Source organism: Bubalus kerabau, chromosome 8 (assembly GCF_029407905.1).
Source record: "Bubalus kerabau isolate K-KA32 ecotype Philippines breed swamp buffalo chromosome 8, PCC_UOA_SB_1v2, whole genome shotgun sequence".
In the NCBI taxonomy this organism is placed as follows: Eukaryota; Metazoa; Chordata; class Mammalia; order Artiodactyla; family Bovidae; genus Bubalus; species Bubalus kerabau.
Window position 1 is genome coordinate 106,860,253 of NC_073631.1, and position 27,198 is coordinate 106,887,450.

Genomic DNA, 27,198 nt, shown 5'->3' on the forward strand with positions numbered 1-27,198 from the left:
GACTCCGGGCGTCGGGAAATAGCGCGGCAGGCGGACCGCGCACCTTTGCGCCGGGCGCTGGGCGGAGCGGCCTGGGACGCGCCCTTGCGAACCGCCAGGCGGCGTCGCGCGAGTCAAACGCTAGACGCTGAGGGAAACCAGGAAGACGCCCTGGGGCCCCCTCAGGTGGAAGCAATCACACAGAGTCGCAAAGGCGGCCTCAGTGTTGCTTTCTCTTCAGCTCAGGCTGTGACTCCCTTGTTTTAAACGTGAAAATCCCTTCTTTTCAAACGAAAAGCCATTTCTCCCCGCGCCTGCTGAATGGACTATATTAAAAGCCATGGGGGCACAGGAACACCTCACGGGCGTGCATCACTGACATGTGACGTGTTAGAGCCCTTTGGGAAAATAATCCCGAAAAAGTTATTACAATGCTTAATGTGCGTGATCTTTGACCCAGCCATCTTTCTGAGAATCTTCTAGAAGTAAAAGGAACGGTAGATAAGGTACGTACAGAAGCATTTGTGTGGAGGAAGTAGGGTGATGGGAGCAACGCGGTTGATCGTTATCCAGACTGGGACACAGCTCTAACCAGCGTGCGTTAAATCTCTGCCTATTGACCTAGAAAGACATCTATGATGTGAAGTGAAAAAAGAAAGCTGTATAAAAATGTCTAAATCGGTAGCAAGAAGCGAATCCCGTCTGTGTGTGTGTGTGTGTGTGTGTGTGTGTGAATGTGGTGGAATATTTTTGAACGGGCGGAGAAAGCTGAGGCAGGACCATGGCTGTGGGCACTGATATTGTAGGAAGTATGCAGTAGGGAGGTGTTAGCAAAAGTGGGAAAGAAAGTTGAGGGGCAGAAAGATTGTGCAGAAAAAAATACTTACCGTATTCAATTAACTTAAAATGAACATAAAATTCTAGTTTTAATATTACTACTAAAGTGCTGTTAAGCTACCAAAGATCTATGAAGTGTATGAAGAGTAGATAATAACACGGACAGATGAAAATGAGTTAGGGGATGGGGTGAGGAGCAATTTTTCTCCTGGATTTTAATTGCTTAAAAAATTGTCATTGTGTATTTTTAAATAAAATTTTAAGTTCAGTTTTATTTGTTTATTTTTGGCCATGCTATGGGGCTTGCAGGTTCTTGGTTCCCTGAACAGGGATTGAACCTGGGCCCCCGTAGTGAAAGTGCTGAGTCCTAACCACTGAATCATCAGGAAATTTACTGAACTTTAAAATTTTAATTGTGGTTTTAGTACAGTTTGACAATAAAATAACATTTTTTTTTTTTTTAAAAAGGTGATTTTGTTATCCAAAAGCTTGATTTGCCTCTTGGTGGGTGTTGAGCCAAAAGACACAATCAAGTCAAAGATCCATCAGGAGAAAGAAGGATTTATTACCTGCAGCAAGTAAGAACACTGATGATCTTTCCCAAGGCAGTGTCTCCCCAAACAGCAGAATTGGGGAAGGTTTAAGCTAAGGGTATATGCATACTCATGAAAGGACTTGAGTAGAAGTCAGCATAGAATTAGGGTAGACTGACAGAGCCCAAGCTTTAATTGATTGCAGTCATGAGGTTCAGAAGAGGTCAACAGGATCAGGCCGTAGTTTCCGGTTGATCTGCTGGTTGAACACCTGTTGTTGCTTAGTCGCTAAATTGTGTCTGACTCTTCAACCCCATGGACTGTAGCCTACCAGGCTCTTTTATCCATGGGATTTCTCAGGTAAGAATACCAAGGTGGGTTGCCATTTCCTTCTCCAGGTTGAGCACCTGAGGGGTGGTTAACTTCTTCAGAACAGCTCAAGAAAGTGCTTCAGACTCGTCTTTACCCTTGAAACAGAACTGGGAGTCTTTACAACTGCTTTGTTATCTTTGCTGTTGTTACTTCTCTTGCCTGCTAACAGTTTGTCCTTTTGTTCCCTTAAGATCATTATTACTGAGATCTGTTCAAGGGCAAGCATTGTGCCCAGAACTAGATCTCAAAATAGCGTAGGCCTAAAATGGCTTCAGCCAAAATGGCTTCTCTTCTGTCAAGGAAGCCATGCTTGGTTTTCTTTCCCCAGGGATCCCCTACCTTATCTGCTTACAGGATATCAATGGAGGCAGAGGTTGTAATGATATGTACAAATCTAGGAATGCTCAAGATTGCCATCAGTCATTAGAGGCTTGGAAGATGCAAGGAAGGATTCTTTGGAGCCTTCAAAGGAAACACAGCCCTGCCGATGTCTTGATTTTCGATTTCTAGCCTCCAGATCTGTGGGAGAATAGATTTCTGTTGTGTTAAGCCCAGTACTTTGTTATTGCAGCTCAGGAAACTAATTTAGGCTTCTATTTTCCCAGTAGGACGTGGAGAAGGATTATCAGCTGCAAGTGGGGCTAGAGTGGGGGCCAGGGATCATATCAATGGCTAGATTAGTTGCTTCCAATTTTCAGGGAAATTGGGTTCAGCTTGGATTTGGGTTTTGCCCTTTGAATTCAACGTGAATGGAGATCAGGGCACGTTTTGGAGGGTTTTTGCAAAGGATAAATTGTATTAATAGATCATGAAAACCAGTCTGGGTTGAAAGGAGAGCAAAGGTGAAGGGAGTGTAAGAAATAATAACTGGACATCCAAGTTAGAACGACCCCCGCCAAAAAAAAAAAAAAAAAAATTGCAGGGATGAAAACCTGGAGAATACATGACACAGAGTAGATAAATAAGTAAATAAAGACAACAGACAATAGTGAAGGCACAGAAAGTAAAAAGAGTTGGGAGGATAGCAGATGGTGAGCAGAAAGTGGTGACTTGAAACTTAGTAAAACTTGTCTATGAGGGAATTAAATCCTTATATAGGGAATGAACTTGTTTTGAAATGTCCTGCTGCTATTTATGGGAAGCTGAAGTCACCTTATTTGTTCTAGGAACAATCACTGTGTAACCCCTCTGTAGTGTGTATTATAGGGAACATGGGAGTCTGATTGTCTGAGCAACCCTATATAACAAGACCTTGTTACTTTGTGGCTTGACCACACTGCCCTCCCAATACCCTGGGTTACACAGAGCTGGTCTCTGGGGAGGAGGAAGGCAATTCCTTCCTTGATCATCACCCTGCCCTGGAATTAAAGCAGAAGGAGCAGCCCCCATGAAGGGCCCTGCCTCAAAACTCTGAAAATACTGCTCTGTGGAACCCAGCAACAAACCTTCAGGAAGCACCTTTTCCTCTACTTTTAATAGGAAAAAAAAGTCCTCTCATAATCTAATCTGTTTAGTTTTACACAGTAACCATTAGAATAATCTATATTTCAAATCAAGTCACATAAAGTTTGCAAAGCATTACCATAAAATTTTCAGTTTTAAGTTCTAAGGGAGGGAGAGATTGGGGGAGGGAATGATGAAAATGAGGACTATCCATATTTGTTCACCTGTTTATTCAATGTATTTTTAGTATGCTAAACTCTGGGGATGCGAAGAACTAATTCATTTGAAAAGACCCTGATGCTGGGAAAGATTGAAGGCGGGAGGAGAATGGGACAACAGAGGATAAGATGGTTGGATGGTATCACCAACTCAATGGACATGAGTTTGAGTGAACTCCAGGAGTTGGTGATGGACAGGGAGGCCTGGTATGCTGCAGTCCACGGGGTCGCAGAGTCAGACGCGACTGAGTGACTGGACTGAACTGAACTGAAACTCTGGGGAGGTGCTGATGATAGAAAACACATGTAGTCCCAGCCCTAAACTCAGGCTTCTAGTTCAGACAAAACAAGGGACTCTGCAGAGTGAGAAATGGAGCACAGACATGGCTGAGAACAGGGGTGGAGGGAGTGTTTTCCCCCTGGTGACTGGCTCTGTGTCCCATTCAGCATCCTGACCCAGCGCATCCCTGCTAGGCTGCACCTGCTGCTAGACTGCACCCCGGGGAGCAGAAGTGATAGGGCCAGAGTAAAGGGACAAAGTAAGTGATTAAATAGTTATTCCCACTGGGGGATTGTAAGTAGAAAAAATATGGGAAACCCCTGTAAGTTAATGGTTACTCAAGAAAGCAGGTTTGCTTAGCAACAAAATGCTAAGAAGCTTGTTAGCAACAATGCAGAAGCATGAGACATGCCCCAAAACAATAAAACAATGGTGGCATGAGATGTACATACTGCCCAGTGAGCTCAGTAAGTTAATGATCCCTAGGATATGCTTTCTACATACTTAAAAAACAATTTGTGGACCTAGCTTGGCCTTGTAGAGCGAAGAAAACTCCTCTGCTCAACCTGGAGGAGCTGATGATGGAAGCATGAAGTCTACTCAAGAAAAACAGTTATTCTCCCCCTCCCCACTTTTCCTCTGACTGTAAAACTGTAGCCCAGTAAGTTCTTGTGGCCTAACATTTCTTGCCCACCCGTTTGTAAGCTTCACAAGCGTCCTGTTCTGATGAATCACTTATCACTGCCTCTGGTTGAATTCTTTTCTGCACTAACACTAAGGACTATGGTATAGCAGAGCTCTTCAGAGCCCCTGAAATGACACCTAATGGTTTCAGAAGGGCCAGATTTCTGATGGGTGTGAATAGGTACATGGTATAATTAGCATCTTGGGGCAGCTAATCCATAACCCGTGATTTGTCTTAATTACAAAACTGAAATGTTATTTGAATTAGGAAAAAAAAAAAAAAACCACCCAAATCATAAAATCAGTGTGTGTGCAGATTCCCAGCTTCAGTGACCCCTCTGTCCTATTCCCATTCCCCAGAGGTCATCCGCCACCCATGGGAGTTACTCCAGAACCTGAAATGTATCTCAAGTTTCCTAGGTAGGACAGCTTCTAGAATAAATGATTAAGGGAAGGTCAAAATACCATCTTAATATTACTGTGAAACTTTTGTTTCAAGTTATATCTGTCACATGTATTACTTTCTGTTTTTAAGCCCTTCATTTTTTCCTCTTTGTCCAACTCTGGCATAGAAGGAATATGAATCTACACAACTTCAGAACTGGCTTTTTAATAAAGCATAAAGCGAATTTCTGGGCCCAAAGGTAGCAAGAGTCCAGCAAGGAAGGAGAGTATGGGGAACTTAAAAGTGAGTGATGATATGTGGATGGTGATTGTTGGGGGGGTAGTGGGAGGGAAGCCAGGCTCCAGAAACCAGAGCCCCTGTATTAGCAGGCGCAGGCAGAGTGGACAGTCTTTCTCCGTCCTCATCTGGGCCAATCCCCTCACAGAGCCAGCAGCGAGGGGTTGAAGAGGATGGCAGAGAGGCCACAGGGAAGGGCTGCAGTGGCAGGGGCAGCGCATCCCGCAGGGGGCGCTGGCCAGGCTGGTGGAGGGTGCGCAGGCATGGCCTTTACACGCAGACCCTGGGGGCTGAGACTGTGGGGATTCAAGCTTGCTTCCTGCACCACATGCCCCTTGTTTATAGCCAGACCATGGGTTCCTAGAAGAGAAACCTCAGTCTTTTCATATGTACCCAGCCCCTGGGAAAGTACAGACTCAAAACTTCAGTTGTGTGACAGGAAACTTCTGTTAAAAAACATGTTTTGGATCCCAAATGGGTGCCTAAAAAGAAAATTTTAGAACAGAACCATTCCTAAAGACCATCTACTCCTGTTCAATAATTCAAAGTATATAATAATTTAAAATAATCGAGAGAAATAAGATGGCTTTTAGATTTGGGCTTTGATTCCAATCTCAGTTCTACTCATTAGTGGTGTGTTATTTACCCTCTGGCCTCAGTTCCATCAGTAGGGTGGGGAGGACAGCACCTCCCTCGTTGGGTGATTATGAGGAAGAAATGAAAATATGCCTTGCCTACAGTAAATACTTAATGAAACAGATAATGAGGGCTTCTGTTCAAAACCCTGCCTGCCGTGTGGCACTTGTTCCCCCCCTCTCCAACACCCATATCCTGCACTGGTGTATCTCACAGTCTCACTGCTTGGTAGAAACACAAAAATCAGGCTCAAAGTATTAGAGTGCAGGTCCTGATAATCAGTCCCAACAGACAAACTGGAGGAAGGGTAAACACCTCACAGGCTTATAGAGAGTATGTAGGTTTTTTTTTTTTAAACAACAGCTTTTTTCAGATCTAGGTTTCCATCAGTTGGACGAAAGCAGGCCAGTCATAGAAAGAGGTGGTGTAAACATGGCTTGGGTAAAACTCTGGGAAGGCTGTGGGGGTGTGCGCCCTGGGGACCTCTATGCTCTTGGGACCTCTATGCTCTTGGGCAGGGGCAGAGCAGAAGCCTCTGCCCTTCTGTTGCTTTGGTCTCCAGGATCCTCCTCCAAGGTGGTCTCTCCGCCCACTTCCTGCCCTGCGCCCTGAAGCGATCCTGCCTCTGTGCTCTTCTCTCCTGGCACCCTCAGATCCCGCCAGGCCTGGCTCTCAGTGTCCTCAGAGCACCTGTCCAGAGGGACCACATTCTCCTCAGTAAACTGCACCTCCACTCCCGCCTTCACGAGGCAGCCAGGCCCCAGGTGCCGTGTTCTTGCTCGCCTTTCACCGCCACAGAAGCTTCCGGAGGAAGAGAACAGGTCTGCTGTTTGTTCACCTTGTAAAGTAGAGCAGCGGCTGGGATACTGCGGGTGCTCTAAGGTAGGGGTGGGTGTGTGTGTGTGTGTGTGTGTGAAAGACACTGAGTGCTCTAAAGGGTGTGTGTGTGTGTGTGTGTAATACTGTGGGTGCTCTAAAGGGTGTGTGTGTGTGATACTGTGGGTGCTCTAAGAGGAGTGTGTGTGTGCGTGTGCATGCTCTTAAGTGACCATAAGGAAGCACCCTCACCCATGACCACAGCACAGCCAGTCACCCCTCTGTGTTCCTCCATGTTTCGGCAACTGCTTCCCCAACAACACATCTAATAAGGTAATAAGACATTCAAACTTTTCACACTGAAACCATCCGATCTAGAAGGAGTCTTAAGTTTGACACAGCTTTTCACATTCTCAAATAAATCTCTCAAGACTCAATAAGCAGAAAAAGGGAACAGAAAGTCAGAACTGGATATAGAATTCAGATTTTTTTCTTTCAAAGACACATTTTATACAACTTTCAACATTTATACTTTCAAACAAAAGGAGCAAAAAATACACCGATTGCTAAAAAAAAAAAAATCAAACTGAAGTAATACAAGTTTAATTTCAATATTTTAAAATACAGAAATTGAAAAGTAGGAATACCAAATACAACTTTAAACAAGTCACTTGTCCTTCTCTATAATAATCAATGTAAACTACTTAAAAACTTACAAATTTAAAACAAACAAAATAAATACTGTACACTTTCCCTGCCTGCAGGCAAAAGATGGGAAATACTGTTACGAATCGGAAAAAAAAAAATGCTCTTAAAGCTTCAGCATCCCACTTCCCAGCCACACCCCACTCTGCCGTCACAGTGTGCTTCTGTATTCAAAGGACACACATGTGCACACACGCTGACTGCCTACCCACACAACAAGACACTACTCTGCAGACACCCCGAACGAGAAAGGCTACCAGTCACCTGGGACCATGGGCATGAAAATCAGGTCAGGAAAGTCAGTCAGGCTAGCAAAACATTACTACAAAACTAGTAAATACCAGAGCCAACAATTGTCCCTTTTCAAATTTCACAGATTTCAACCCCCTAAAACCAAGACTACCCCTCCCTGTCACCACCCTCTACCCTCCCCCCAGCACCCCCAAATCAAACAAACCTGCTGAAGCACTGGCGAAGTTAGACATTTCACAGCAAATGTGAAAATTCATATTATATAATCTCTTAAAATGAACCTTTTCACCCTCTTTCCACAGCATGAAACTGTTATGGCTTAATTTATATTAAAAGTAGAAAAGTCTTTTCGGAAGGAAACGCGGTCTGCCAAGACGCATGTGCATTTCCTGATCAGTGCTATTTCATACCTAACAACTGCATGACTTGCTTTGCAGTCAGAAGCTGTTTTTGGAAAAACTGAGGTTATAGCTTTTGATTCAGTCTAACCATAAATGTAAGGCCCTTAGTTTGGTTTAGGTTTCTTTTGCAAGATAAAATAACCTTGGGGTTCACTTAGCAAGTTACACCTCAGGTCCCTGACTATAATGCGGAAGTTATATGTATGCTTTGCAAAAATAAAAGGTGAATCCTATGAATCTTAGAGGGAAGAAATGATTCTAGGCAAGGAATCAACTCATTATTATATATTACACCTGCTGCTGGTAATGGTTACCCACCAAAATCCACCAAAGAAATATGAGTATTTCTGGGTTATTTTTTTCCTGCAAGATATTATATATTCTAGCACTTATGATCATTGTTTTGGTGAAAAATCTTGGGGGAAAACAGCTGACAATTTGAAAAGGAAATGGCCAAAATAAACTGGGTGGAGGCAAGGTTTATCTTTATGATTAAGTTCCATTTAAGGTTGTCTTCTGAAATAAAAGTGAATTCAGAACGTCACAGGTCTTGCATAGGTAAACTACTTGGAGGTCTTGGGCTACGTGGTAGCCAAGGTTTATTAGTGAAATAGTGCAGAGCAGATAAAACTTGTTGGAAGAATCACTGAACACAGTTTCAAAAAGGCTTTAACAACAACAACAAAAAAATCAATATTACACTTGTTAAGACAAAGCTTCAGGACATTAGAAAAGAACAGGAAGGGTGAGAGGGAGACTCTAAGGAGTAGAATGCAGGTAAATGAGTATTAAGTTTCCTCTACCCACTGAAGAAGAAATGAAATACCATAACAGAATAAAACTACAGTCATGATAAGCTAATTGCTTTGGAAATAGACATTTGCTTCTTAATGTCCTTAACTTAAATTTTTAGGTAAGGGGTATCAAATATTTGACTTACGGCATGACATTCACTGAAAAATAAAAAAATAAGGTTGTTTAGTAAGGCTACAGCATTAAAACTCCATTACGTTCAACAGCAATGTAGTGAGTATGTCACTTCCTCTGTCTTTCCCCCGGCTTCTAGGAAGCATATCAGCATCACCCACCACAGATCAGCCGAGGCCGCAGTGTCACAGGACAGGGGCTGCCGTAGGGAGCAAAGTACCAGAGGTCTAGTATCCACTGTGCCCCCAGCTGGTCACTGCCCTCTCTGGGTTTCATTTGTCTCTTTTCTTAAGCTAAAGGTCAGATGTTCAACCTTCTCAAAACTGCTTTAAATGAAAATCTGGGGCATCTGAAAATGACTGATGACCTTTAACTTCTCTTTTTGGAGGAAGCAATTAGCTTAACAACTAATGAGAAAAATGAATTTTTGAAAAAATTTCAAATTTATAATGAAGCCCTCATCTCTTAATATGAAATCATAAAATGCTTATACACTGCAATATCGACTACGGCAGCAGTATACCGGGCCAGTTATTCATCAACTCTTTGGGGAGTTGACATCACTAGAGAGCATTTCTTGCAAAAAGCAGAATCTTTTCTTCTAAAGCTTCCAGTCAAGACTCCCTTCCTACACTACAGTGGTTTCTCTCTACCCAATGAGCCATTGTTGGCCAGCTCAGAGCTGTCTTTGCTGATCCCCCATTATTCTTCCACCTTATTTTCCTGCCCTACTACTGTGAGTAGTTGCTAAGCCATCCTAATTTCATGATTTATTTTACCCTATTCTAGTGCCTTGAAGAATACACAGAATCTGTGAAGCAGTACTCTTTGAGAAGAACTCAAAACTAATTTTAATTACTTTAAATCATCTAATCGTCTTAATGTTTACTTGAAGATAAACATTCTCACTCTTCTCCACAAACTATCTCATTCCTTTTTCTTTCACTTCACGCACTGATTCTGAGTTTAATTCAGCACCTTGTTAGAGATTCTTCAGTTTTTTTTTAGGTAGCATGCTCTGGGCATATATTTGATATGAAGCAAATTTTATGAGTAACAGTTTTCATTTAAAAATGCACATAAATGTGCATTCGTTGTCAGTTGTAACTTATCATAAATTCTCTGCAAATATGAAGTGTAAATAGATTAACACTTTTCTATGTTTTTCTTGACTGAGTTTTGATCCAAATTTACAAATGAGAAAACCAAGACTCAGAAAGAATAAGTGACTTATTCAAGGTCACACAACTAAAATATAAAGGGCAGAACTTGGACGAACACCCAGGTCTTCTGCTCCTTTCATGCTATAACATGCCCCTGTGATTATGAACATTAAATTATTAATTTTTGAAATGTCTTTTAAATTTTGAAAAAAATTTTAACTTCAATAGTTGTACAGTGTATCTCCACTAAAACTAATAAAGTTATGTCTTGTTTTTTCTATGAATGGGCCCTCTTTTGTTTAAGTTTGCTTAGAAGTGAAAATAATACTGCTTATTTCCTAGAGAAGAATACCTTCAAGAGCAGAGATCACAACTCCCAACTTTATATCCCCCCACTCCCACAGTACTAAGTAGTGCTGGGCACATAGTAGATGAGTGATAAATATCTGATCTCATATGAATAAATACAGTAGAGTTCATTAAAAAGGCAATAATTGGATTAAAAACTAGAGCAGTATTCAGTGCTGAGTACTTAAGTAGTGATACAGATGAGCTTGTTTTCTGAGTTTATAAGATGATTTTGGTCAGAATTTTCAATTCTGTATGCTTTAAAAATCAACTGATGCTTCATTAAGTTCAAAGTATTTCTAGGATATTGGACTATTATGAACTGCCAGCTTTGTAGAGTTTACATCATTAATCAATACTGGAGAGCTTAGTATTATGTGATATTATGAATTAGAGTACAGTGGATTCCAGGTTAACAGAAGTCACTTATTTGAATCAATAAAGGAAAATGCTTACCTGCTACAATTAAAATTGCATATATTAAATGATAATTGTTGGTTATTATTTGTATTTGCTTATAACTAACTAAATGCCACCACCGCTGTCTTCCTAAGTTGCAGTGTCTGTAGGGTGGTATTATTTATAAATGAGACTGAGGGAAAGACGAAAGGTTATTACAGTCGAGTCCAGATGCTGGTGGCAGTCACTTCAAAGTTCAGTCATTTCCACGAGATACAGGGATGCAGCACAGTCAGTGATTTTATAAGAGCTTTGACGATGGAGGTCATTGGATTCAGTGGCTGAATTTTTACCAATTCACAAAAAGTTTACATGTACTATTTTAGTGGTTATTTCATCTTACTGAAAGTTTTTAAAACTTAGCCAGTTAATGGGCTAACACTGCCAAAAATGAATCCACAGTACCTTCACTTAGAAGTTCCATATACTGGCTACTTAAAATTAGTATTTATTGGCCTAAGTACACAGGGCAGATACTGGCCACCATTTTAATTCATAAAAATAAATTATTTTCATTTTTATGGCTAAAGAAAAAAAAAGGTAATTAAAAATACTTAGAGCTGTGAAAAATGTAAAGACAACAAAAGAACCCAGATCATAATGTAGCTGGAAAAAGAAATTATAATTCTCATTTCTAAACTAAAACCAAAACATGTGTACTATAACACTAAAATGGTTTATCTACAGAAAACCAAAACATCACAGCACTATATTGTGTAGGGAAGGTGGGAGAATCACGCAAACCCACATTTTTGATATCTTGAGATCTGATGACCAACCAAATGACTGACTGTACCTACTTCTTACCTAGTTTTGGCATAGTATAGACAGTTTTGAGTCAGCCTATTATCGACATTTAGTACTTCAAAAAAATTCTTCCTGAAACCCAGATAAGACCCAGACAGTGGTCCAGTCATTAAACCAAAAAGGCTAATTCATAAGATATATATATTCCATGAAATATTGGAATGGAAACAGAGTAAGAAATATTTCTCTTTGAAAATACATTTGAATGTAACCATGAAAGACAATGGTATAGACTTCTTTTTTCTTAGCTCTTCAAGTGATACTTAAAAGGGAAAATCCTGCTACCTTGCTGAGTGGGGAAAAAAAAAAAAAAGACAAATCCATAATATGGCCATATTTCTTTTCCATAAAAATAAATTTTATCCAATTTGCCTGTACTTTTTGTAGGAACTTATAAAATGCTCTATTGTCAGAACTGGAAATATCTCCACCCCACCCCCCAAGAAACAAGAAATAACTTGTTTTTATGTCACAGGCGGAGAGGAAAACATAAGCTGTTGCAAGCAGCTGAAAACTGGCATTTAGTAAAAATTGTGCACAAAGGAGATAAATGATTCCTTAAAGCTCAACCGGATACTTAACCTCACTATGCACTGGTTAAGTTAGGACAGATGGAAGAAACTGCAAAAAGCACCCATTTTACTCCAAATCCACATCTTAAATAACTCATTAGAAGGTTAAGAAATAAAAAACTAAACACACACACACACACACACCCAATTCATCTACTCCAACATGCTTGCTTCTATACAACTTAATATAGTATAGTCTTATTATATTACGGCTTATTATGCAGATTTGAATATTCTAAGTCAAACCATATTTCATATTTTCCAACAGATTAGGTATACAGAATAAAAGCATCATAAAATATAACCTCTGTGGCAGGTGCTGGCCCTGCCCTCCAACACCAGCAGTATGAAGAAGGCCCTCTGGAGTTATAAATGTATTTGGAAAACTACAAACATGACAATTTAACCAAACTTATAATACTTTTCCCACAAGTAGGGAAAAGATATTAAAGCTGTACTCTTTGGGACCCAGATATCATCAGCAAAAGTGAAAATGCAAGAAGCCTATTATTCTATTTAGAAGAAAACTGCAATGTCAAACGAAATGAGAAATGTGGGGTCTTGAATGTAGTTCTTACACACTGGCTATGAAAGTGTTTCCCTGCAAAGAGAAGAGTCTTGTGTCGTCACGAAATGAGGGGGAGTGCAGAGGGAAGGTGGGACATAGGTAATCGACCTGGATAACAGTATGCACCTTGGATGTTAGCAAAAGCGAAGCTAATAGCTTATAAAAAACACATGAAATATATAAAATAAAATGATTTTCATATACATCTTAATTTAAAATAATTAATGCATCAAATCCCTGTTTAAGACTTTAACCTGAATAGCAAATTTAAGAGTCCAGACTAGTTACTGTTACCGTGGCTCTTCTCCACGTGTAACACACACACTATCAAAAATAATTTAAAAACCTTCACATTCTTAAATCTAAATTAGTGAGATATTTCTCCAGAAATCTTCCAAATAAATAGCTTTAAAAAAGAAAGAATTTAAAAGCTGTTAACTTTAAAAAAAAATCTGTTAAATAAATTACTGATAATTCTTTACCCTATCACTGAAAATAAATCAAAACACTACCAACAACAAAATGAAATTCAAGCCCTGACAAGAGACCCTTTCCAGTTCAAGGTCTCTTTTTAAGGTTCTACCCTCCTTCTTCCTCTCCCCACCAGGTCCAAAATGGTTATTGCTGAGTGGGTGTGGCACAGTGAAAATGCAGCATCAGGTTCATTTTGTTCTTCAGGCAGTGTTCCCTACTGTACATGCAAACTGCTTCAGTGGGGCACGTGGAAGCTCCAGGCTCCCGCACCCCAAGACCAGTCTCCGAAGGGAATAGTGGCCACAGCTGCAGCTCCGTCACACAAAGAAACGTGCGTGGCCATTTCTGTTCAGTTTAAGGATCTTCCCGAGACGTTGTTTGGCTGTTGCCATTCCTTTTTTTGGACGTTTACCTACAAAATACAGCACACCAACAGCAACGTAAGTAACAGTGAAAATCACAGTTGACAGCACCTGGAAGACTTAAAGCAGAGCGACATGGCAGGCAAAGGCTTTTAGGCGTCCTGAATGGGTCGAGTCACACGCCTGGAAGTCCACTGCTTAAAACCCTTCCAGCTCACCCACGAGATGAGGGCCAACCTCCTTCCTAAGACATACAGGACACTCCCCTGGTCCGAGCCCTGCCTATCTCTTCAGCACCAGCTCTTACCATCCTGCCTCAAACTGCTTCAGCAACGCACCTGTTCCGCCCTCACCCTGTGCTGTTCCTCCCCGCTGCCCTGGGTCACGCTGTCTCCTCTGCCGTCAGTGCTGTCGACCCTGTCCCTTCCCCTGTCTCAGCACAGCTAACCCGTCACAGCCTTTCCAGGATCTACCTCCCCTTCCAGAAAACCCCTCCTGCTCCTCAGGATTGACTGAGATACTTTCTTCTCTGTCCCTATAGTAATCTGAGCACCTATCAATGCAGTGTCCATACCCAGCAGGCTGTGAGCAATGTGAGTGCAGAGACATGTCTATTTAACTTAACCTACACACGTGTAATGTTACCTTTTGTTGCCTGGTTGCTGATAGGTGGTGGATTTGACGCAGGTCTCTTGGTGGGGTGAAGGGGCACTGAAAAAGAAGTTTCACCAACAGGCCTTTCTGGGCTTATACTGCCGTTACTTAGCTGGCACACCCCTGATGTCAAGCTTGAACTCTGCGTATACTTTGCATTCTGAAGGCTTGAGCCACTGCTGTCCACAGAATTCCTACTTTGTACTTTGTGACTGCTTTCTGATGAAACTTCCTTTTTGATGCATTTCTGGCCTCTATTTAGATCCTAAGAAAGAAGGAAATAAGGCCGACTTTTTAGGGTTTCTTTACGAGAAGTAATGTATTAACAATTTAAGAGAGAGAAGAAATAGAGTACAGAACTTGGGTTTTTTTAACATGAAGTGGCCATAGATGACCCCTCCTGATGGTCATCTCATTCTAAAACCTAGTAGCTCTGAAGGATTCAGGTTTTAAAGATGCCTCGTAACTTAAATTGAGACATCTTCAAGTCGAGAAGAAAACATTATAGATAAATAGATGATTGGTGGGTCTTGAAATCAAAACAGAGAGGGTCCCAACCAGAATTAAAAAGAGAAAAGGAAAAGATGAACTTGAAAAGAGCATACTGTAGATATAATGCTTCATGAAACTAGTTTTAAGTGTGTGTTTGTGTGTGTGTATTAAAGTGAATTTCTGATTCTGTAATGGTCAAGTTTTTAAAAACAGCATTAAATACAGACATGCTTTAAAACAGTCTTACAAATACACCTGAGCATTAAAACAGTCTTACAAATACGCTTGAGCATGAAGAAACAGCTTTTCAATCTGACACACTATTCTAATACCTCTCTAGATTACAAGAACCAGAAATTCTATTTTCTCTAAGGTGATCTTGCTAATCATGTCTTCTACTTCTTTATTTTCAAAGACAATTATAAAAGCAACAGCTAGATTTAAATAACAGCTTACCTTTTAATACTAAATCCTATAATGCTACTGAGTTATAAATTTTATAACCAGTGAGGCACTATAAAATCATACATTAATAAGTGAATTCTTAATAGTTAAGGAATTTCTTACCTGACCTTTGTCTCTGGAGCATATTCTCCCATTAAAAGAACTTGTACTTGCCTTTAAAAAATAACTTGGTTCTTTCTCTTATTATAAAAGTAATTGACAAGTATTTATAAAATATAGATAAACCAAATGAAGAACGTTAAAACCATCCATATTTCTGTTATTCAGAGAGCAAATGGGGTTGGGGAGGCTTGGAGACTCCACTGTGCCACCTAAGAGTTTTGATTTTTTCTTTGGTTGTCATTTTCCAAGGTCTGCAGCAAAAAGGTCATGCTGCTGCTACTGTTAAGTCACTTCAGTCGTGTCCAACTCTATGCGACCCCACAGACAGCAGCCCACCAGGCTCATCTGTCCCTGGGATTCTCCAGGCAAGAATACTGGAGTGGGTTGCCATTTCCTTCTCCAAAAAAGGTCATACAGCCTTCCTTTTTTGGTGCTACTGGCAACGTTTTTTTAAAAAAGGTATTTTGGGGGTTCATTTTGTTTGGTATAAGCATTCATACACAAGAATCCTAAGACATCAAGTGTCTTCTCTTGGAGCAGTGACTCTTAATCTGGAGTTAATGAATGGTCTGGGGTGAGGGTGGGGTACAAACCATGAGAAAAATGTAAGCACAAGTCATATTTATGGAGAACATTTTTTGGAAAGAAAACATTTTCCTGTAACTGTCATCAAACTCTCAAAGAAATGTGGTATCTAAAAATGCTCAACAACAGCAGAGATTAAAAGGATCCTTGTGGTACTGTGGTACTTTTTTCCTTTCATGTTTCATTCTAGCCAGACATAACCTAAAGGTGTTGGCAGCCAGGAGTTTTTAACGGCTTTCTTAAATAAGTTGCTTTTTTCCAGATAACATTCTATCCATAAGCCTTTCATTGGTTAGTACATCAGAATCCCTAAAAATGGACAGCTGTTCAAATGTACATTTAATGATAATTGTTAAGCTTTCTACATCTGGGGGTTGATTACTGATTGCAGTTTTAAAAACAAAAGCAAAAGCAGAGCTAATGACAATCCTATTTCAATATTTCAAACCTTGAATATACCTGAAGATTAAATCTGGAAGTTGTATCAAATTGTTTAATCCAGGAAGAACTCCTCAAGTCTTGATCTTCAGTCTTGACATGATATCCTAAAGAGAAATTATAATTAAAAATCTTCTCACAAACTGGATCTTAAAGAACAAAGTTAGCCTGCTGCTTAAAACTGAAAGTAAATTTATGTTGACATTTTCTTTAAAAAATGAGCATGCTAACTCTTTATTCATATACTTTCACCATACTCCTTTCCCTCTCAAAAACAAAACAGTCACCAGCTTGCAATCCAACATGTTAATTATTTCAATTCTCTCAAAGACTGTCTTTCTTTCTACGGCAGGTTTTGGGCCAGATGCTGGAGGACCTAGATCAAATTCTGTGGCCATCTGTTGTAGATGTAAAACCAAGTGCAATACAGTTTCTCTAAAAATAGTATATTTTCCCATACAGAATAAAGGCATATGTTTGCCTGAATCTGGCAGCATTTCCAGAGAAGCTTTCTTTTCAAGGGGCCAAAGAGATTATAGGAAGACAGAATGATAAGTGGAAAGACAGAAAAATCCAGATTTGAACTTGAGATCTTTCATTACCAATACATCTTTAGGCAAGTTATACAACCTCTTTAAACCTGAGTTTCATCTTATACAATAAGCAAAGATTTTGAGACCACATGATCTAGTCTTGTATTCAAATTCCAGTAAACTGAGTAGCCACGTAAGTGTGGGCAAGTTAACTCCACTAAATCTTTTTTTCTTTACCTATTAAAGCTACATTACACACATCCAACATGTCGTTTCAAGAATTAAGTGAAATGAATGCCAAGCTCCTGGCACATAGTTGACACAGCTAGGTGGGAATGAACATAATTCCTACAGTACACTTCAGTTTTAATGTAGTACCATCTTTTCCCTAATCCTCCTCAGATTTTTGGGAAACAAAACTCCTCCCTAAAGGCAGACAGAAGGAAACATTCTGTGGCACCACTGATATCGCCAGCAAGTCTCTTTTTCCCAATGTCTCCTTTTCAAATAGGAGAGGATACCCTCCAGCAGACACAGCTGAAAGCTTGCCTTCCCTTCCATAAAAGGAAAAAGTGGATTGTTCAAACTAAGCACATCAATTAAGACACAAACATTCCCTCCATTCTGATCAGCTTATAAAAGGGAAACAATACTGTCTTGCAAGTCAGTGAACACAACTCTTAATCCATTAATTTACATTTTGAGTTATTCTATTTGCAGCTGACATTTGTCAACATTATCTCTCTCTCTCTCTCTCTCTGCCAATATGTCTAACACCATCTCCAACTAAAGATGTTTAATAAACATTTCTTGTTCATAATCTTTAACCTCAAGCTAGGATTACAGGGCTATTGAGGTGAGGGTTCTATGTTATTTTTCAGAGACTTACAATTTATGTTTCTTACCACTTTCCACTGGCTTATCACAGCGATACAACTGCCTGACCTCATGGTTACTGCTGTGGCAGCCGCTGGGGTCCTGGAGAGAGGGTCTTTCACCACCGCAGTCTGTGCTTTGTATCTGCCTTTGTAAACACGTGGAATAGTGCAACCCTGCCATAGACAGCATGCCCTGAATAGCTTCTTCCTCTGTGCTCGTCGAGGTAGGACATTCCCTGAAGGGCAGATCAGCAGAAAAGACAAGAACTTTTTTACTCTAAGGAAATATTTGGTAAATTTTAAAACCAAAACAAACACACACACACACACACACAACAAAAACCCCCAAACAAACAAAAAATAACAAATGTTTTCCTATCATTTATATAACATTGTAATAAGACTATCATCATCAGCATGCCTACCTTTTAATTGGAATTTCGCTTCGAGATGGCTTTTGGCTCTTTTGAAGGAAGTTCCTCATCACATTAGATTCTTCCTTAAAGTTTGATGTTATCTCTTGTTTCTTTTCATCACCTGAACTTTCAGACTCTTCAGTGGTAAAATTATTTTTCTGAGATAATTAAATAGAGGGAAATCTATATAAAAAATTGGAACACGCTTGTACAAACTAATCAAAAACACTTTATCCATCTAAAGGGAAAGTGAGAACTTCATTATCATGGAATTATTTCTGTGTTTCATAAGAAAAAGTGGAAATCTCTAGTTACTGCAGTAACATAATTCCTTAGTTTAAAAAAAAAAAAAAAACCACAGGCTTTTTTTTTTTAGTTTAAAAAAAAAAAAAAAAAAAACACAGTACAGGCTTTCTTTAAGGCAAAATGAAATATAACCTATGAGGAAATATGAGAAACATGAGAGCTGTATCTCCCTCTACCCTTTCCAAAATCAGACAGAAGCTTTGTTGATCAGATGTAAGTAGACACGTGACGGGGTGTGTGTGTGTAATTACCACTGAAGAGAAGGCTCTGTGCCACAAAGGTCAGATAGACAGGCTTTGGGAAAGCTGTCATCCACTTTCCTCCCACATAAAGGAAAGCGGGTGTTCATCTTTCCATCACATACTGTAAGTTACAGGGTCCCAGGCGTACCAGTACAGTGCAATCAGGTCCAGAGTCTTCTGAATCAGAAATATCAGAATATTCAGATGATCGATTCCTGAGTTCTGATTTCACACTTGTTAAAAACCCTGAGAAGGAAAATGATCAGAGAAAAAGAGCCATCAGAACTGGAGCAAAGTGCCATCCAAAGCCTGTCCAACTCAACTGCCCGGCTCTGTCCTTTCTCACTGCTTTCATTGTCTTCATTTCGTTCTTCCCCCAAGAACTTTTCCCCCAATTAACCAAGATACAGATTGAGGTGTATTCTTAAAAGTTCTGTGGTATTTATCGAATATGGTTTACAATCCTTGCATGGGTGGGTTGACTATATTTCTTCCCAGAAAAAAACCTCAACACTAAAATTAGCTACGATGCTTATTGTGCTTTATTTGTCTCAACAGAAAATAAAACAACTCTCCTGAGCCTAAGACACATTCAAGTAAACAGTGAATTCAACAAGCTTATAGACCAGGCTTCACCCTTGCCTCTCTTTCCCCACAGCACTTTCTGCTAGCAACTGCTGGATAAAGTCCATTGATCAGCTGCCTCTCCCCTGGCATGTGAAGAACAAATGTAGAGTCACTGACTAGAACAATTACAAACTTATCTGGAATTAGCAGGAACTGAGGTATTCGGCATGGATTAAATAATGTTAATTATCTAGAATATTCACTTATCAAGTTCTAAAATGTTTAATTACTTTTTAAGATAGAAGGGTATATGGAGGCCCTGAAAAATGTTGAGAAAATGAAGACTTCATTCAAAGAAGATCTCAAGGAGGAGGAGGTGTTACTATTCATCGCATTGATGGTAACCAATTAATAACCAAGTAGAGCCTTCTTGTCAATATGCAATCGAATAAAATAATACTTGGGTTACTTATAGCTTCAGATCAGCCAGTTATATATGTCTCCTAATTCTGAAAACCATATGTATGTTAGCTAAAATTATCTTGGAAATTGCACTACATTTTCAACTGCTTCATAATTTGGAGTAGAGGCCCATAAAAATACATGAGCTTTTATGTGACTCTTGTATAAACTGTCATTAGATGAGGGTGTCACTGGCCAATGACATCCTTGTCACTAATACCACCTTCCCCGGCTGCCACCCCTCATTGGGAGGTCACATTCAGCATTTCCCTGATGGAGAGATGACTCAGAAATGCTCCAGATTTCTCAAAAGAGTATTAGGGACACAAGAAATTTGAATCCTACTACTAATTTAAGCACTTTAAAATTAGCAAGTTACCTGACATATTATTAGCATATTAATAATGAACAGTCCCTTAAAATGACCATTAAAACAAACATACTGTTAAGTGGTTTTTGAGTCTCTTCGTTCTCCACTCCCTCTATTCCTGAACTCTCTTCCATCTTCACTTTTGCCTTTTTTGTCCTTCTCTTATCCTCTTCATTTTCACTATCTGCTGTATAAAGACTCTGATCTGTGAAGGGTTGTCTCTCATCCCTGTACACAGAGGGAAAAATAATCAAGTCAGAAAATAGTGCAACTCTCCTTACTTTGCAGAGAAAACTGAGAATTGAGACACTTTCCCCATATTTCAGGCAGGTATGCAATGGTCTGGACCCAGAATAAAATGAACAGAGGGAATCGATGGAAAACTAAACTCTCTGATACTTTGATCTACTTCACGTACTTAATTATCCTTCCATTTGTCAGCAGTAATCGAAGATCATTATCTTTCGCTCTCCATTCAGGTACTGTGGAAGATGGCTGGAGATGTTTGTTGAATTTTCCATTCAGTTTTGAGCTCAAGATGTCCTTAAAGTATAAAAACAGAACTTACTTAACCTCCACCCTCAAATACACCTGCTTGACAAGTAAAGGAGCAGGACAGTATACCACCACCTCCCCCTGCCCCCGTCCCCACGGCCCTGCATCCTGAGAGTGCTGGGCAGCCTCCAAGGCTAGGGCATTTGCAGTGTTGCAGCATGGAAACTAAATGGCTCCTAAAACCAGAATGAATGTGGTTCATCTTTCTGTAGGGCCAGTAACAGTAAAATACGTTCTACAAAGCAGAATATAAAATCTGCCTCACGTGAATTCAGACATGTCACTCTTGTAGAAAGCTGAAAAACTGTAGTAGTACTGCCTTCATGTATTTTGAATTCTCTTTCCCTTGTTTCTCCCTACTGCTGGGTCCTTTCTGGTACCCCCATCTCTGACCTAATCTCTGGTCTTCCCACCAGGTACTCTCAGCAATTTACAGGTCACCACCCTGCTATCACCAGGAACAAAGGCCACCAAGTGACATAAAGGCACAACAGTAGCTGGTTTTTAAAACATAAAGAATATTTCCTTTAATATTTTTCTTTAATAATATATAGAGCTTCTTATAATAACCTGAATCTTCTCCCACATGGCTATGGGTGAATCTTCTCCCAGATGGCTATGGGTTGAAGGAGGTTTAGAACACCAAAGGCTTAAAACAGTATAAATATAATTATATAAAATTTAAAATATTTAAGGAAGCTTTAATTTCTATATAACATCTGTAAATATGTTAATTCAGAGATACTGCTATGTTACTCATTTTAAACTGTCCTCTCCTTAAGATGTACAATCATGGATGACATGGATCTCACCACAGGTCAGTAGCATGTTTTACAAAGGCCCCACACTGAGCTCATCACTCCGTTATGCCAGCATTTCTCAAACTGTAATGAGTTTAATAGTCTCCCAGCCTAACAGTGATGCAAGCTGCTGCCACTGGGCCAGGGAAAGGCCCACAGCACCTGCACTTTCCTCTGCCTTCAATACTCCTCCTCAAGTCTGTGTATCCATCTGACTTCTGCTATGTGTCTGTCAAATGCACCCACCCACCTGAGAGGTTCTCCGACAACTTTAGCAGAAGCAGCCAACCACCAGGCCCTTTATACTGCTCTCTTCCTTTATGACATTTTTATCTGAAATTATATGACTTTAATACCTGTCTCTGACTTCGATCCTTCCAACTTGAACTAGGATGGAAGCTCCATGAGGGCAGGGGCTTGGGTTTTGCCCACTCTGGTACCTTCCCCAGAGCCTAGAAGAGTACCTGGCACTCAGTAAACACTCGATATACATGTCAGCAAACTGATGGGACGTGTTCGTCCTACTTCTACACAGAAGCATGTCCCCATCATGAGCAGAAGTACTGCTGACCCCTAGGGTGCTAAGCAAAGATCAGACAACAAGAATGGCCAGCCTGGTCTCTTTCTATCATCCTTCTGAAGGCCTTTCAGAAATGACTGAGTCTCTCATGTGACCACGGAACATAAGCTTGCCTCTTCCCAGGGACACATCTCCAATCTTCTGAGCACCTCCCTCGTGTGGAGCTCCAGGATGTCGAGGTTGGAAGGAGTTCGGACGTTGTGGTCTCGAAGTTTCCTCATCCTTCGTCGGGAATGGTATGGGGAAGCTGCTTCACTTGAGGACCGTGAAACTGGACACACAGAAGGGATTCCCTGAGATTTAACTGGTTTGCCGTTTTCCTCCTTTAAGAACAAAATTTGGGGTATTTTATGACAAGGCCACAAACGTAAGTGACTAATCATCTATAAAAATATTTTAGAAAACAAAAAACATTTCTTTTCATCATAAAAACAAAAAACACCAAATTATAAAACTTGAACAGCTCTGCTGAGATCTTTTCCCCTTCTCTCTCCCACATAAAATACTGTGAACACATATCCTTGATTTTCAACATCATTTTAAAGGCTGTGTCATATTCTACTGTAGAGATACAGCGTAATTTATTGACCTAATACTTAGGGATAGATATTGTTTTCATTCTTTTACTATCATTTTGGTTCCAAGAGGCGATAGTGGTAAACAGGTATGGTCATACATCAAGTTTAACTGGAATTGTCTTATTTACTTTATTAAAGTAATGCTAAAGTCAAGGTATATGCCAGTTAGAAATCATACACTAATTTATACTTCCTATCAGCAGAGCAAAAATATAGACTTTTATCTTTGCCGATGTGATAAACCATCATTTAAAATCATAAATTATGTGGTAATATGTGGTTGAATACTTTTTCACATATTGAGAATATTTTTCGTATTACTGAATTGGCCATTTCCATCTCTTCTTTAGTGAAATTCCTGTTTATATTTTCTTTGTACATTTTTCTAGAGCCATTTTGCTGCCTTCTGTACTCTCTACCCTCCAATTAAAAAAAAAAAAAACACTTTGGTAACTATTTTTGTCCAATTATTCTTCCAAGAATTATTTTACCATTTTCAATTTGTAATACTAATTTGGAATTGACATATTTTAGAAATGACACTCCCATTTATTAAACTAGAGTTTTATTTCTCTTAGTAAAGATTTATAGTTTTTTCATATAGACCTATACTTTCTTATTGAGTGTATTCCTAGTTTTCATTATTGCTGTTATATATATTTATACATTTATATATATTAAGATTAAATACATGACTTTTGACTTTAAAAATTCATTTATATGCAGCTCTTCAAAAACATAAAATAATTTCCTACTATATCTGAACATGTTGAGAATTATATGAAATACTCTATCCAAGGATATTAAACCCAACATTTTAATACCTTTTTTGTTTCCCAAATACAGCCCTGATCTGAGCCATTAAATTATCAGCATCCATTCCACCACTTTAACTTCCTTTCAGTTCAAGCTAGACACTAACAGAACCACCTTCCTGAAGAATTACTTTAATTAAAATCCCCTATCTGTAACACCTAGAATATCTTCTAATAAAATACCTAATCTCAGACTTCATGGGCTTTTATTAAAGGGCATATACCTAACCCAGTTGTCATAATATTTTCAGTTGAGTGGGTCTCCTTGCCCCAACCCTCTTTCCAATCCAACTTAACTGCTTCTTACTCATCTTATACATCTTAACATGTATTCATCTTTGCATTGCAGAAATGAATGACATCTGAAAGTTTTGTTTATTCTGTATTTTTTCATTTTTGGAGTAACCTGTAGAACCTGAAGTAACCTGGTAACTACATCCTTATTACTTCATTATGATACAACATTCCAGATTTCTCTGTAGGGCTTTGAAACCCTGAAACTCCTTTCAAGATACAGCTCATTCTAGTTCTTCTAAGAATGTCAAGGCTTTCCAATATTTGTAGTGTGGTGGTAGATCCAACTGCTTCTCAAAGTAGATAGGAACCAGGCATTTAGATGATAGTTTCTACTCTTACCTCTATTGCTCGAATTACTTTAGAAAGTTCTTTAATAAGATGTCCAGGTCTAACATTGTCTGGAATTTCAAAGGCATGTTCAGATACAAGCTGTATTTGGATTAACAAAGATAAGACAACCAAAGTTATTTACATTTTAAGATGTAAAAACTAATCAATTTTTAGGTTCTCTAGATTTTATAGACAAAGTCAAATACCAACAAGCCAGGTCTCAGAACTCATGGAGCTGGTTTCGTATCTTCTAAGGAGATCCTTATTAACTTATGAAATCCTTTTACTTTGAGTTAAACATGGACTTCTCTTACTGTGAATTCTGCTCAATATGGACTCTATACCTCAAAGCCTACTGTAATTCTAAATACTACTATAATTAGTAAAGAAACTAATTAAGCCTTAAATTTAGTTCATAATACAAAAGGATCTGTAAGGGGAAACACAGGCACTAAAATAATCCTAGCTTCTCATGCTACGTCTAATTCATAAAGTCTTTTATTTTTTTGCTTTTCAAAAGTAAAATAGGAAAAAGATTCCATCAGTAGGAAAGAGGAATTGGCGAGTTACTATATCTACTGAAATGCAAACTGCTATCATTGTTTATTATGTCTAATTCCAAACATTAATCTGTTTATCTAAGAACAGGCTTCCCAGGTGGCTCAGTGGTAAAGAATGCACCTGCAACGCAGGAGATGCGGGTTCAATCCTTGGGTCGGGAAGATGCCCTGGAGAAGGCAATGGCAACCCACTCCAGTGTTCTTGCCTGGGAAATCCCATGGACAGAGGAGCCTGGTGGGCTACAGTCCACGAGGTTGCACTGAACAAACTTAGCGACTAAACAACTACAAATCTAAGAACATTTGACCTTTTAGATGCCCTTAACATACTAATTGCTACTCCTGCTTTATATCCTCTCCCTGGTTTTAGCATAATTTGTTAAAACAAACCAACAGTAACAGTAACACTAAGTGCAAACTATGTGCCAGGCTGAGCAACAACAAATTAAACAACAACAACAACAAAATAACTGAGCGACTGAACAACAGCAAATGTGCCAGGCAAGATACAGTTGAGTACTTTACAAATGTTAACTCATCAATCATTTCAACAACACTCAACAGGGATTCTACTAGCACTCTGATTGTCCAGTCGAGGGAACAGACGCACAGGTTGGCGCTTTATTAGCAGCACGGCTAAGACTTGAATCCAAGCCTCTGACTCTGGAGTCCACACCCTGAACCACTAGGCTAATAAGCTGCCTCTCAAAGTGTACTTTAGATGTAATGAATTAACAGTATCTATGATTGACAAATTTTGTTGTTGTTCAGTTGCTCAGTCGTGTCTGACTCTTTTCAACCCCATGGACTGCAGCATGCCAGGCTCCTCTGTCCTCACTGTGTATCAAGATCACCCACGAGTTTAGAGGTTGACAGCCTACTACAGATCTATTATACCAAAATCTCTAGGGGAAAAAAGTTATTTCTAAAAATCTCTGAAGGCAATTTTGATAAACACACAAGCTTGAGAACAACTCATCTAAAGCTTTCAGAAGGAAAGCAATTACACATTTTTTTCAAGATACTCTTTGTTTTTATCCTGTTATATACGATATACTTTTGTAATCCGTATTTGCCTTTACTTGTCAATTAGATGATGATGTCTTTGACGCTGATTTTATTTTCCTATATGCTTCCACAGTGCCCCTGCTCTAATGGGTATACAATGATTTAAAAAAAAAATGAAAGGAAGCATAAAATTATTGGGAGGGTAATCTATTATCCTCAGAGGGTAAAGAATCTTCAGGCAGCAGGAGACCAGGTTCAATCCCTGGATGGGGAAGATCCCCCAGAGAAGGGAATGGCAACCTTCTCCAGTATGGTTGCCTGGACAATCCCATGGACAGAGGAGCCTGGCAGGCTACAGTCTATGGAGTTGCAGAGTCGGACTCGACTGACAGACCAACACTTTCCCAGTATCTTTGAGGTGGCTCAGTGGTAAAGAATCTGCCACTCAATGCAGGTGCTGCAGGTTTAATCCCTGGGTCGGGAAGATTCCCTGGAGTAGGAAATGGCAACCCAGTCCAGTATTCCTGCCTGGAATATTCCATGGACAGAGGAGCCTGGCGGGCTACAATCCATGGGGCCACAAACAGTCAGGCACAACTGAGCAACTGAGCACAAGCACACAGAAAGTATCTTTTAAGGGCAGGATTTTTATTTCAAGTGGACAGTTGAGAAATTAGTATGGAAATGTATTTTCATCAGATAAAATATTTATCACTTATTAAAGTATTGTGTGTAAAGTTCCAGGAAGGAAATAAAGATGAGAAAGTCCCTGTTTTTTAAGAGCTCATAAATGTAGACAATAGGAAATGGACACATTACTTTATGAACATTACTTTTAGGTCTACTGGCACAAGAGATGCTATGGACATATAAGGAAAGGACCTATGAATTCCAAATGGAAAAATCTGAGATGACCTCTTAGAGGTGGTAGGATTCGAATGCAAACTAGACCACAGTTCAGGGAAAATGGAAAGCTCCTGCTTGAACCCGGACCTCTCTTTTCCTTTGTTCTTACGTAAGACCAGCAGAGGGATAACAGCATAGGCTTTGCAAACACAGAGACCGAGCTTCATCTTAGCTCCACCAAGTTGTCTTGGGCAAGCGCTTACACTCTGAACCTCAACTTCTCCATATTTAAAATGGGGACAACAACAGCACCACAAACTCATTTAGTTGCTCTGAAGAGTAAATGAGTTAGTAAATGCATTTATGGATATAAAGACTAAACACAGTGGTTAGCACACTATGTGAGCACAAAGTTATATATTATTATTCTACAGCTACATGTTAATTTCTTAGTCAATATCCCAGATAGTCTCAAATTTACTTTCTTTTCAAGATTAAAGAAATACCTAGGTACTTCATTCTCAAAAATATAAACAAAAACCAGCACATCTGTATATACTAATAAAACACAGGTTGTACTTCTTCTCAGTTAAAGCATGATTCCTATTCCTTCTACCACTCCCACTCATTGACAAAACAGCATAAGGTCTCTGTTTTCCTGACCTTGCCATATAAAAATTAACAGTTTCCCTGATGGCTCAGATGATAAAGAATTTGCCTGCAGCACAGGAGACCCAGGTTCAATCCCTGCGTTGAGAAGATCCCCTGGAGAAGGGAATGGCTACCCACTCCGGTATTCTT

At 39.6% G+C, this 27,198-nt stretch overlaps 1 protein-coding gene and 1 long non-coding RNA gene across 3 annotated transcripts in view; one reads left to right on the forward strand and one right to left on the reverse strand.

The window, feature by feature from the left end:
- Nucleotides 1-39: 39 nt before the first annotated feature.
- LOC129659575 (uncharacterized) lies at nt 40-19,595 on the forward strand. 2 transcript variants are annotated; one of them, XR_008718138.1, is made up of 4 exons: nt 40-485; nt 6,318-6,546; nt 19,288-19,414; nt 19,495-19,595. It is a non-coding gene; the product is annotated as an uncharacterized LOC129659575 (long non-coding RNA). The 2 variants fall into 2 exon arrangements; XR_008718137.1 differs by lacking the exons at nt 19,288-19,414; nt 19,495-19,595 and adding an exon at nt 8,905-9,035.
- The window catches only part of KDM7A (lysine demethylase 7A), a 74,012-nt gene continuing 58,108 nt past the window's right edge, over nt 11,295-27,198 (reverse strand). Inside the window, exons 11-20 of the mRNA XM_055591078.1 lie at nt 23,993-24,082; nt 22,077-22,286; nt 20,447-20,571; nt 20,102-20,256; nt 18,778-18,875; nt 18,091-18,239; nt 17,693-17,901; nt 16,276-16,361; nt 14,164-14,437; nt 11,295-13,568 (exon numbers count right to left, since the gene is read on the reverse strand). Of these exons, the coding sequence (XP_055447053.1) occupies nt 13,474-13,568; nt 14,164-14,437; nt 16,276-16,361; nt 17,693-17,901; nt 18,091-18,239; nt 18,778-18,875; nt 20,102-20,256; nt 20,447-20,571; nt 22,077-22,286; nt 23,993-24,082 (1,491 nt within the window). The 3' untranslated portion in view covers nt 11,295-13,473. The remainder of the gene's footprint in view (nt 13,569-14,163; nt 14,438-16,275; nt 16,362-17,692; nt 17,902-18,090; nt 18,240-18,777; nt 18,876-20,101; nt 20,257-20,446; nt 20,572-22,076; nt 22,287-23,992; nt 24,083-27,198) is intronic.